This window comes from Haliotis rufescens, unplaced genomic scaffold (assembly GCF_023055435.1).
Source record: "Haliotis rufescens isolate VD_foot unplaced genomic scaffold, xgHalRufe1.0.p SCAF_9, whole genome shotgun sequence".
In the NCBI taxonomy this organism is placed as follows: domain Eukaryota; kingdom Metazoa; phylum Mollusca; class Gastropoda; order Lepetellida; family Haliotidae; genus Haliotis; species Haliotis rufescens.
The window spans coordinates 46,449,682-46,461,973 of NW_025964383.1; the positions used below are offsets into that span (position 1 = coordinate 46,449,682).

General features: G+C 43.1%; 1 protein-coding gene across 3 annotated transcripts; it reads left to right on the forward strand.

Annotated features, from left to right (window-relative positions):
- Positions 1-1,866: 1,866 nt before the first annotated feature.
- On the forward strand, positions 1,867-11,818 carry LOC124149966 (mucin-2-like). Of its 3 annotated transcripts, none has more exons than XM_046521821.2 (5): positions 1,867-1,939; positions 4,894-5,528; positions 6,486-7,700; positions 9,208-9,236; positions 10,338-11,818. In XM_046521821.2, exons 2-5 carry the CDS (start codon positions 5,204-5,206, stop codon positions 10,515-10,517), a joined length of 1,749 nt encoding a protein of 582 aa, XP_046377777.1. In that variant the 5' UTR covers positions 1,867-1,939; positions 4,894-5,203; the 3' UTR covers positions 10,518-11,818. The 3 variants fall into 3 exon arrangements, with proteins under 3 accessions (XP_046377777.1, XP_046377780.1, XP_046377779.1); XM_046521824.2 differs by lacking the exon at positions 1,867-1,939 and adding an exon at positions 3,605-3,707; XM_046521823.2 differs by lacking the exon at positions 1,867-1,939 and adding an exon at positions 3,714-3,840.
- Positions 11,819-12,292: the final 474 nt, after the last annotated feature.

Sequence of the window (12,292 nt, forward strand, 5' to 3'; positions counted from 1 at the left end):
TCTATTACTGTATCAATGAATAATATACATAAATATGCTTCCTAAAAATAACATTGTTTTATCTTTATTTTGTTAACACCGATCTCAGCAATAGTTCCAGCTATGTGACGGTGGTCTGTAAACAATCGAGTCTGGACCAGACAATCCAGTGATTGACATCATGAGCATCGATCTACGCAAATGGGATACGATGATATGCATCAAACCAAGTCAGCGAACCTGCCTATTCGATCCCGTTAGTCACCTCTTACGACAAGTCACCTTTTGGGTCAAGCATGGGTTGCTGAAGACCTATTCTACTCCGGATCTTCACGGGTCCGTTATTGAGATAGAGCCAAGTATAACACTCACTGACGCTGTGTAATAAGGGTATTTGTTAGCTGCGAGATTGACACGTGAATGCATAAAACAGCAGACAATGAATAATTTGAATTACAATTGTCACAAAATTACATCAACGAAAATCCCAATTTCGAATCAAATATGCTCGGGGTGCCTATGCAAAGTAATATAATACAATACAATGCCGTGCCGAGACATTAAAACTGCCCTCAACTGTTTCACAAAACGAACATATTCTTAATGTTTCTCTTTACTCGTAAGCAGCAGAATCTCTGCACCTGTATGCAGCAGACGTAATGCAAAATTAACATCTTCGTTTTTAGTTTCCCTGAAATCAGTTAACGCACTACCGTGTCACTGGATTGTCTGGTCCACTATCACTGAATTTGAAGGTCAATCGAAATTCGATTCGATACCTGTAAATATTTCAGCTGGCAGGTTCAGTTTCGAAGAAAATGTATAGATATGAAATCTACGTTGGAAGCATCTTCATTGAAGTTTATACCCTTCGTGGACACATCTTAATAAATTAAATAAGCCATGCACAATTTGCACACATTATTTTACCAATATGACGTCACGTAACCATTGCGACGCAAAAGATGGCGTCACAGTCGGCTTTAAAAAGCGCCAAATTTCACGCTTTGTGTAGCCCATAAAACTAAAAAACAACTCGATTTCTATCAGGTTCTTTCTTCTCAAATGTACTGCAGCACATTCATTGAATATTACCCGTGAAGATCCGGGTTTGATAAGACCTTCAGTAACCCATGCTTGTCGTAAAAGGCGACTAACGGGATCGGGTGGTCAGGCTCGATAACTTGGTTGATGCGTGTCATCGTTTCCAATATGCGCAGATCGATGCTCATGATGTCAATCCCTGAATTGCCGTGTCCAAACTCGATTATTTACAGACCACCGCCATATAGCCGGAATATTGCTGAGAGCTGTGTTAAAAAAATGAATTAACAATGTTATTTCAAGGAAGGAACTCTATGTCTATTATTCTTTATATATTATTATATACATTGCTGAGTGCTGCGTATAACAACTCTGCAATGAGTAATCTATGTTGCACATGACATCATATCAGAATGTCTCCTGACAATGGATGAGGAAGACGTATTTCTGTACAACACAATAACGTCCGAGGTGTTGCGGGAGTCAAACCAGCTCTTTCAGTCAGAGGTGGTTATCATGATTTGAAGTCTCTGATTGACCAATCAGAATCGAGTATTTTCCGAATATATAGTAGAATCCATAATATTAGTGCTTTATGTAAAATGATTAGCAGTTTAAGTTGTGTATATTGTGTCGAATGCATGATATGTACTACACGTGAGGAGATTATTATTCAAACTGAGCTCAGGGAAAAGTGGAAGCAACAAACAACATCACTAGAAAGTTATTGCAGGTTAAAATCATTTTCCTGACATTTAAACATAGAAATCGGATATCTTAGTACAAAAGTGTTTATTAATAATTCATTGAAAAGCGGTCGATCTCTTGGCAATGCATGTTGTCTAGTGATCGACATCGTGTTGATTATAACGGATGAGAGCAAGGACAGACACGACTGGAGATACCCTTACTGAAGGTAAACCTTTGCTTGACATTCAACACAGTATACTTCACATAGCGCATTTCATATAGCGGTGGGGTCATGAGGTGAAGTGTGGTTTGACGTCGTGTTCAGTATGATTGCTTGTTCTAGTACTGACTAATGTCGGTTTATGGTGCTCGCCCACTCGGATGCCGTGCCGCAGTTTCAACATGGACACCCGACTTATACACAAAATGATCGTAATCCGACCGGTAGGGAGGGTAATGTTTAACGTATATTAGAAGACAGAGCCTGGGAACAAACCAAAGATCTTCCGCTCTCGGGATTCTCTATCCACAACAACACGGGGACGGTCCATCTCAAACAGAACGGACATTTTTGGTTTGTTGACTGCATGATAGGTGAGCCCCAGTTTGCAAATAAGCAACACAACATGTGTATAAATGCACATAAACCCAAATAGATACCGCCAAAGTATGTTAAATTTACCCTTGCATGTAAGATCAGGTATTGATATCTGTTGTATTTGCACGTGATCAAGGATGCAGTATCTCAAAGGATGTGCGAGTCGCTCACAAACCTCTCTCTCTGCTGGGTCGAGATGCCTGTGTTTAAAAGCGTGCATGTATGAATCACATTCAAATACTCCTGATACCAGGTGTTCGCGTCCTGCCCTACTGGTGGCTCCCGACACAAACACATGCAAAGGCAAGTTAATTGTTCGCCTAAGGAGACACGGGAACATATGGTACACATCAAGGTAGGGAATTGCATTAGATATGTTTATATCACTCGTTCATTAAATTTGGACATATCCTTCACGCGATATAACTGGAATACTGTTAAAAGCGGCGTTAAACCCAACTCACTCACTCACTCACTCCTTCACATGTCAACCATAAAACTTGTTGAAAGCTCTACTGAGGCCTTGTCTTCTATGACGCTTTCTGAAATATTGGTTGACACACTAATCTCGATGGATGGATGGAGCTGCTTGTATATATAAATATTTCTAATATATATGTATATGTTAAATATGTCATATATGTTTATATATAATATATATTATTCATAAAATAGCTTGTCAAATTAAATATTTAGTCGCCAGGTTACTCTGGTGCAAGGAATTCACACAATCAATAGTCTCCAAAGGAACAATGACTTTAGTAGCTGATTTGTGTCAGAAAGGGGAATAATAATCTGTAAAATCTGTACAAGAATAATTCAATCGATAGAAACAATGACAGTGTCCGCTGGTCAACAGGCCGCTAGGACAAGTACAGGATGTAGTCCCCCTTCCAGCAGGCAGTGTGTGTTGTGTGTGAGGCGTGGAGTGTGTGTTGTGTGCGCGACTTCAAACAACCTGTTCTCAAACATAACATACAACACGGAGAGTCACCATGGTAAATCGATTGTTTCATCTCGTCACACGGCAGATTACAATGGAACTAGCTTTAAGATATCATTTTAACACAGAAGTGTTTCTGTCAGAAAGCCTAATTATTTAAACAATAATGTCACTGCGAGCCACTCGGGCAAGTCTCCTCATCACCTTGTTCTAGCCCATGCTTCTTTACATATCCTATTTCAAGACTTAAATATGAACTACAGAACATGTACAAGGAGTGTGCACGGACATGAAAGAAAGCAAATCAATACTCGAGCCAGCTCTTCGACCTAGTTTAATAATTGACTGTGAGTGTTATTTTCATAAATCTTTATATCGCAGACGTGCTCTAGCAACAACGGAAATACGTCTCATCTGGCTTCAGAGCATACACAGCAAGTGATGAGGCACATGGTCAGTGGGACGTCTAGGGGAACAGGAGTTTATTATGAAGTTGTCCATATCGAGGCAGTGCAGGATCACGTAAACAGGGGTGTCCTCGGTGCTGGTCGATTAATATAGACATCCTTGTCTGTTGAATAACGAGGTACAGCATGGGATTGGTCTCAGACAACTATATATCATACGGCATACCTTCAGTTGGGTGCTACAGTATCAGGGCAGCGGCAGGGTGCTGCTTGAATACATGACCTGGGTCTCATCTGAAGTGGTCGATGAGGTGTCGCAACCTGGGTTTCATCTGGAGTGGTCGATGAGATGTCGCAACCTGGGTTTCATCTGGAGTGGTCGATGAGGTGTCGCAACCTGGGTTTCATCTGGAGTGGTCGATGAGATGTCGCAACCTGGGTTTCATCTGGAGTGGTCGATGAGGTGTCGCAACCTGGGTTTCATCTGGAGTGGTCGATGAGGTGTCGCAACCTGGGTTTCATCTGGAGTGGTCGATGAGGTGTCGCAACCTGGGTTTCATCTGGAGTGGTCGATGAGGTGTCGCAACCTGGGTCTCATCTGGAGTGGTCTATGAGGTGTCGCAACCTAGGTCTCATCTGGAGTGGTCGATGAGGTGTCGCGAACTGGGTTTCATCTGGAGTGGTCGATGAGATGTCGCGAACTGGGTTTCATCTGGAGTGGTCGATGAGGTGTCGCGAACTGGGTTTCATCTGGAGTGGTCGATGAGATGTCGCGAACTGGGTTTCATCTGGAGTGGTCGATGAGGTGTCGCGAACTGGGTTTCATCTGGAGTGGTCGATGAGGTGTCGCGAATTGGGTTTTATCTGGAGCGGTCGATGAGGTGTCGCGAACTGGGTTTCATCTGGAGTGGTCGATGAGGTGTCGCGAACTGGGTTTCATCTGGAGTGGTCGATGAGGTGTCGCGAACTGGGTTTCATCTGGAGTGGTCGATGAGGTGTCGCGAACTGGGTTTCATCTGGAGCGGTCGATGAGGTGTCGCGAACTGGGTTTCAGGGTTAAGTGTCTTTAACAGCCCCCACCACCTCTCCAATGGTTTGTAAAACTACATTTTGCTTAAACAAGATGGGGATTGACGTCTTAGGTTATAGGACTGTTGTTATTACCCACACGGCGACTTTTTCAAGGTAACTTGGTTTTTATTGTACATTTATCATTTTCCGTATGTTTTCAGCCTAAAGGTCATATTCAAGTATTCCCGGATCAAGGAACGTAAGGACGGGTCCATCCAAAGAAAGGATGATACCAGAAGACTACATGAACACCAAAGAAGAAATGTGATTTGATAAACCGCGGTTTGCTAAAAAAAGTAATCCTCTTCTGTGAACAAGGCGTTCTAATTGATGGTGAACTATTACTGGACAACGATGGCAACAGGATTTGTTACGCGTCACTAGAAGAACTCTTCTGTCATGTCCAGTCGATCAAGACCTACCTGTATGACATATGCGGATGCGATGGAAGTGATGAGGGACTAGTACAAGATGGCCGTGTCAACACTGTCTTTCCATCTCCTGTGCCTCCTGTGTCTCATCCCAGCATCAGATGAGCGGCCATCGGGACAGCAGCATGCCAGGTTCCACAGCACGCACGACATGAAGGACGTCATCTTCCAGGAGGACCTCCTCAAGGAGATGAAGTCCAGCAGGGTGCGCTGCGCCTCTCAGTGTCACATGCTGCCCAAGTGTAAGTCCTACTTCTACAACAAGTCAGCGCGCATGTGTCGGCTTCACTCCAGAGTCTTCACGGACACCACTGGCGCCATACCTACACAAGGATGGGGTTACTATGGGAGACATGCAACTTCAGGTGAGTTAGGAATCGATCATTGGATATTCTGGGGAAACATGGGTTTGTCTATGGAGATTAGATATTTTTTCAGCTGCAGCTGCAAAACCAAATATTTTAAATAACCTTTAACTATGAGTCTGAACATTTATTTGCGAAAAACATCTTGGATCAATCTAATTTTGGTGGAAGACCTTTTTTTCCATAGTCTGAGGCATTGTTATATTTTTCAAGAATATTCTGGAACAATGTATTTTTTTCGACAAGATCCCAGTCCCCTTCCCCAGAATATCAGATGGTCGAGCCACTTATCACTTAATGTTGCTAAACGCCGCTGTCAGTTTTATTCCAGCCACTACGGTTTTATCACAGCAGCCTTTAAATACCCCCTAAAAACAGTTATCAATTATATAAGCAATGCTCCATGCCGTTGGAGCCTGATGGACCGCAATGAAACATGTCACCAATCCTGACGACTCTCCTCATACAAGGTCTAGGGAAGTATTTTAACCCACAGACCGCCGGGAGTCTGCACGGAAATAGTGGAAGGTCGATATTTCGATCCTCTCACAGCGTCATGCCAAAATACGTTAAAAGATAGTAGATTGTAGACTGTGTGAGTGGCGGGTGCTACCTATAGGGTAGGCTATGCTTACCCTGGTTTCATCACAGATTTTCAGCAATACATTCATATCATCTTAAAAGCTACTTTTTCTTTTCAACCAAATGGATACTGTTTCGGCGAATAATCAAGAGTGAATCTCTGGCGTTGAGGTTGTATATTTAAGATGGGAATTTTGAAGAAACCGATATCGCGATATGACTAAAAACCGTTCAGATAAGGGCAAAAGCCAAATGACTTAGAGACATTAAGTCATTTAAGTTTCAGAGCGAAGGTTTTGCATGTGATACATGTTAGGACATTCAACAAAGCAAATGTAAATTATATACTCGCATCTCATTGGCTTCCGGTTTCAGTTAAAAGAAACAAGGCGAAGACAACAACAAACACACCTGGCTTGGAATCGTCAACGTTGAACCCTGAGCAAACATCTGAAGTATCAACTACAGCAGGTATAACCGAGTTTGCCTCAGGTGATGCTGCAACAGGGACAACACAATTTCCTGTGAAAGAAGTTTCAGAAGACGCCAGAAGCCCTACTACGACGGGGGAAAGAACACTGACAGAAGCTGGCCCAAGAACAAATCCCAGGGGAACTTCCACAGATAGGAGTCGACTCCTGGCAACACTGACCACGAAATATGTGTCCCAAGCCTCAAGCAGCACAGAGAAGGGTGGAAATCTTAAAAACAAGTTGAGGAGTCGCATGGTGACCAAACCGTTCGTGAAGCTGTGGGCAGTCACGCCGGAGTCTGTTCCTCCCGGGAAAGTAGCATCTATATCATCCACGGACAGTCTTTCCACAACGGAAGAAGGGGCTGAAAGTATGTCTACTCATGTCACAGAGACCGGGTCCAGGGTCACCATTAGAAGGACGACTAGCAATGTCATGACACCCACCTCCACCACCTCGACCACACCGACCTGGACGACACGCGGAGCAACCGAAAGAGACACTACCCCGAATCAAAACGACAAACAGTTGACAGACGAAACACCGTCAGCATCTGGTAATAGATCACAAGAGGATAACGCACTGAACACATCCTCCTACACTGATGACAGCACAGAAACTGACAGTTCCATGTCTGTAATACCAGAGGATGCAACAGTTGGCCACGCTGGCCAAGAGACCCCAGCATCTCACCACAACGAAGACCAACATGATCAGCTTAACTTTCTTACCACAGAAGATGAAGCCAAGTTGTTTGAATTGTCCACAGGTCTGGTGATGCCCTCAGTGACAGTTGGTGATGAAGACGATGAGCACGGCGCCATCACAGTTATGATAATTGGTGATGATGATAATGATGGTGATGATACAACCCAATTCATTATGGAACCGGATCTGGAGTCCACTATGAGTGTCATATCTATCGGAGGCGACGACGACGTACTCCATGAACATATGCTCGACCCTGACAGTGACGACGACGGTGGCGAGTTTCCCTTTACGACTGACATCGCAGCCTTTACACGTGAACATGGGGTACAGCAGGACAGGTCGGCTGGCAGAAAGACCACCGAGGTGATGCAGAGATCATCGTATGCAACTCTGCAGCTCGACAAAAGTAAGATGTCCCCCTTCACATTACATAAGGGAGAATAAACCAAGAGGGGCGAGGCCCCGAGTGGTGTAATCTTCCTGCAGTGTTTTATTGTATGATAAACAACGACCACGTGTCGTTTATTTCTTATATGAGATATGAACATAATCTACAACCTCTTTAATGATGATGATGAAATGTACAAGCTTTGAAATTATTTACCTTTATTTTAATAATGATGACTCCCTCAATAGAATCCGACTTCGGCAATGTCAGACAAGTCCATGTTATGCCCAGGTGTGTATTTCCCGCATATTCTCACGATACTCACGTCAATAACCTGTAACCTTTCTCTCAATACCGATTGGCATAACTCTCCCGCTTTTGGAAGCTATCGTTCGGCCATCTCGTTTATCTGCGTTGCCCAGTTACATCTATGGGGAACAGCTCACTAGACACCACTCTCTCAAAAATAATGTCGTCGAACATACGACGTCATCAAGTTGCGAGAGCATGTTCGAATATACAGAAATGACGTCATGATAGAACAATATTTTGTCGTGAAATAAATAGAGAATATTTCATGTGTCGAGTGAAATACATCGAGTGACGAGTAGCCACGTGTAAAAATATCTCCTTTTCCCTGTCACGAGATGGGAGAAACATGACATTTCACTCGACACATGGACTATCCTATATATTATATACTTTTTATGTAGTTGTCTACAGGAAAATTAAATTATTTCATTACAACTGTAAAAACTTCAAATATTAATTCCCCTACCTGACACACGGACGGTTCACCACCCCTTGTATTTGCGACTTCAAAAGTAGTTTTGTGTTTGCAAAATCTTAAAAATATAAAGAAAAGTATCAAAAACAAAAGAGTCACGAAACTTCTTTGTCATACATTTCGATATTGTTATATACAAAATCAATTTTAACAAAAAATATTCTTGAAAATCAGGACACGGCTGTTGGAAGCGAAAGAATACACAAAAGTAACAAAACTGGCGCTTTGCGAAGCAAACAGTCTCGATTGACGAGTTAAATGAGAAATTTACAGTTCATAACGAAACACACTTGTCAATGTGGAACTAGCGTAAAAAGGGCGTCAACAGTTTGTATACGGGCCAGACACTTACGACAAAGAGAGACAATGTGAGGGGAGGTAGCTCTTGAATGACAATAGTTCCGTCAAAGTGTTATTCTCATTGCAGTGAACTATCAAGTGTTATGTTCACTGCAATGAAAATATCACTTTTCTCAAGTTCAGAAAACTGAGTCTTCACACTGAAGAATATAATAATTCAGCTTCGTTTCATCATTGTTCTTGATTTATGGTGTAGCTATCTTATATTGTTAGATAGTATATAGTGTGATTTCAATGTGAACACAAATACTAACATAGGATTCTCTATATCCCAATGTATTTCTGAATCCACGGTTCTGAACATTACACTCAATACATTCTCACCAACGTGTTTACAACTGTGGTGGCCTGATGTTGTACATTCTCTTCTTCTTGCAGGTGTGACGAACACGGGATCTACAGAATCGGTAGGATTTCTTCGATATTCGCAAAGGCTTTATAGATGAATGGTTTGAACATATTACTGTTAGGATCTAAATGTTAAGTGAGCTTCCTGCAGTAATGATGTAGGTAACGGTGAACAAATAATTGATGGGCATAGTTAGTTGTGCAGAATAGCTGCTCCTGGATGAGCCAGGATCCTCTGATTGTGGTTCGAATTCCAGGTTTTGCGATGTTTAAATCTTTGGCCAGTCAGCACTATCTATACCATCGCAGACTTACAAATGGTAAACATCCCCGTAACAATTAGTGACACGGGGGGGGGGGGGGGGGGGGGATTCCTCTCGCTGAAACCTGGGAAAACATATATCTGAAATACTATTCAAGAGGCGATAAACGAAACTTACTCGCTCTGGTACAAATTGCACTCTCTTCTTGCCCTGCAATAAACAAGTCCAATCTTTAGTTGATATCATCGATTGCATCGCTAGTGGCCGAATCAGGTGAGATGAGTAGAAGGTACAAGATTTTTGCACTTACTTAGCGACGTGGATGCACGTGTGTGTGTGTGTGTGTGTGTGTGTGTGTGTGTGTGTGTCTGCTTGAATTAGTCTAATTAGACTGATGCCGATTTATAGTGCTGGCTTACTGAGATACAATGCCTGTGTAACATGAATACCCCACTCAGACACAGTATACTGAATCCAAGCCGACCAGTTCTTCTCCCCTAAATGTCGAGCGCCAGGTAGGGTAACAACAAGTACGTTTTCGTAAAGTCTTTTTGGTATGACGCGGCCAGCCGCTCCCCGGGCGGACGCTCTACCACTAGACAACGGGGCGGTCGGCCTCATCAGAACAAGTTCGTGATAATCACGTTATTCAACAATGAGTGAATGAGCATGGTTTTATGCCGCTTTTAGCAATATTCCAGCAATATCACGGCGGGGGATTCCAGAAATTTGCTTCACTCATTTTACCCATGACGGGAATCGAACCCGGGTCTTCGGCGTAACGAGCGAACTTTTAACAAATAGGCTACCCGACCGCCCCTTATTCATAGGTTAATCCTCCGTCGGTAATATAATAACAACACTATTGCTATATCTCGTTTAAACCATCTGTTCCAGCCGACCTCCACAGGAAGCTCTGTAGCGGGCAAGGTGGCTGCCTATGTCGTGCTGGGGGTGGTTGCTCCTCTTCTGGGCGTGGCAGGGTATGCCTTATACCGTCGCTGGAGGACGGGGCCGTGGACTCTCCTACACAAGCAGGATGACGGTTTGGGGCTGCAGCTCGTCTCCTCCACATAGGGACTGATCATTTAGTACTCTTGGCGGTGTTTTTTTTTGTTTCAGGGGTGGGGATGTGGGGATTTTTGTTTCAGGGGGGGGGTGTGTGGGTTTTTTTTGTTTGGGGATGAGGATTTTTCAGACAGACTGCTTTTTTACAGTGCGCTTAATGACATATAATGCTACCCACAATGCATTGTTCGAAGAACGTCTAACGTTTCCAGAGAACCATTTATTTATTTTGTTTCGTCAAACCTGAAAACAAATTATTCAAAATTTACCCCTCCTCCTTCCAAGCATCTTCCCAAGGCAAGGGAATTAACTGACTATAAAAGTTTCCACCCTTGCCGAACTTGGCTGGAACTTCCAGGCTCGATCGTGGCGCCACCAGCGGCTATTACGAGTTATGTCCCCCTATTGAGCAATCCGATTCCGTCTCTCGGAATGGCGGTGCGCACTCAAAACCATCTGATCGATAATAAAGATCTATAATGTAATAAAACGGTCTTTACCTCGCGAAGTGCGTTAAATCAGGTGAGCTCATTGATTACAAACATGAAAAGATTTGCAAACTATGTCGACGCCCAGTTGGCTGGCTGTACACATGCTTTGCAAATCCAGCAGTCCACCGAAATCTGCACGTTGAAAATACATGTTATTTACGAACTGGATGTCTAGTTCGTTATGCGATTGTAATTGGACTATGCATAGACTCGTTATTCCAGCCAAACTGTAACTGCGGAATTCCCGCCAAGTTCGGCAAGGGTGGAAACTGGACTTTTAAATCAGTTAACTGCCGTGCTCTTCCAGGAATACAAAATGGTCGGCACCTCAGGTTAACCCAGGAGATCAATGGTCTGTTTACGGTGGCTGAATGTTGCGGCTGAAAACCACATTCAACAATGAGCCAGCTTCTATACTAGGTACGCCAGAGGTCGATAGCATGAAGAACGACCACAGCAGTCGGGGAAAATATCATCTATTTTTGTATGTGTTTATTTTGTTTGAACCAGCATACATGTATTATCATTCTTGCCACTGAGCGATGACATTTGTATTTTATTCAATGTCTCTGTACTTAATGTTGGCGGTTGTATTTGATTATGTGGCGCAATATTGACATATCCAGGTAAGGGCCGACCATTTGATATTTTGGGGGAGGGTAGGATGAGATTGTGCATCGAGATTAGATATTATGATTCTATAAAACCCGAGCCTGATTTCTTAAAACAAGAAAAACACCTTGCAACAATGTAAGTTTTGTGGCAGGCAATTTCTTCTTTTCTCATCAATCGGAACCATAATTTATTTTTTTTGAAGGATATCCCCCCCCCCCCCCCCCCCCAATATCAAATGGTCAGTCCCCTAGTGTAGTGTTGTATTCTTGCATACCTGCTTCTGTGAGCGAAAACCAAAGCTAGTGTGCCCAATAAGCTGAAACTACTGTGTGCATCAAGTATCAGTAACTCTCCGTCCGCTCTAGTCGTGTCTCCAAGCTCGATATCCAGCAACCCAAAGTGGTACCACGCTATCCTTGCAGACAACCGCCTAGTCGGGTTCCAGTCTCCATGTTATAGAGCAGTGAAGTTTGCGATGGGAACACCAAACAAGTAGTGTACTGTGCATTATTTCCACGAAAACAGATGTTACTCTTAATGTTCCAGCTCTCGGCAGACAAATAACGTCCAAACTAAGATGTTTATTTTTCATTGCATTGATTACAGTATGATTTACACCAATTAATGGATGTGGATACATGGACATCTACTTTACACCAAAATAAATATCGTTTGTTC

Coding starts and splice junctions, on each gene's coding strand:
- LOC124149966 (XM_046521821.2), top strand. CDS start 5,204: ATGGCCGTGTCAACACTGTCTTTCCATCTCCTGTGCCTCCTGTGTCTC. Junction 5,529..6,485: donor TGGGAGACATGCAACTTCAG/GTGAGTTAGGAA, acceptor TTCCGGTTTCAG/TTAAAAGAAACAAGGCGAAG. Junction 9,237..10,337: donor ACACGGGATCTACAGAATCG/GTAGGATTTCTT, acceptor CATCTGTTCCAG/CCGACCTCCACAGGAAGCTC.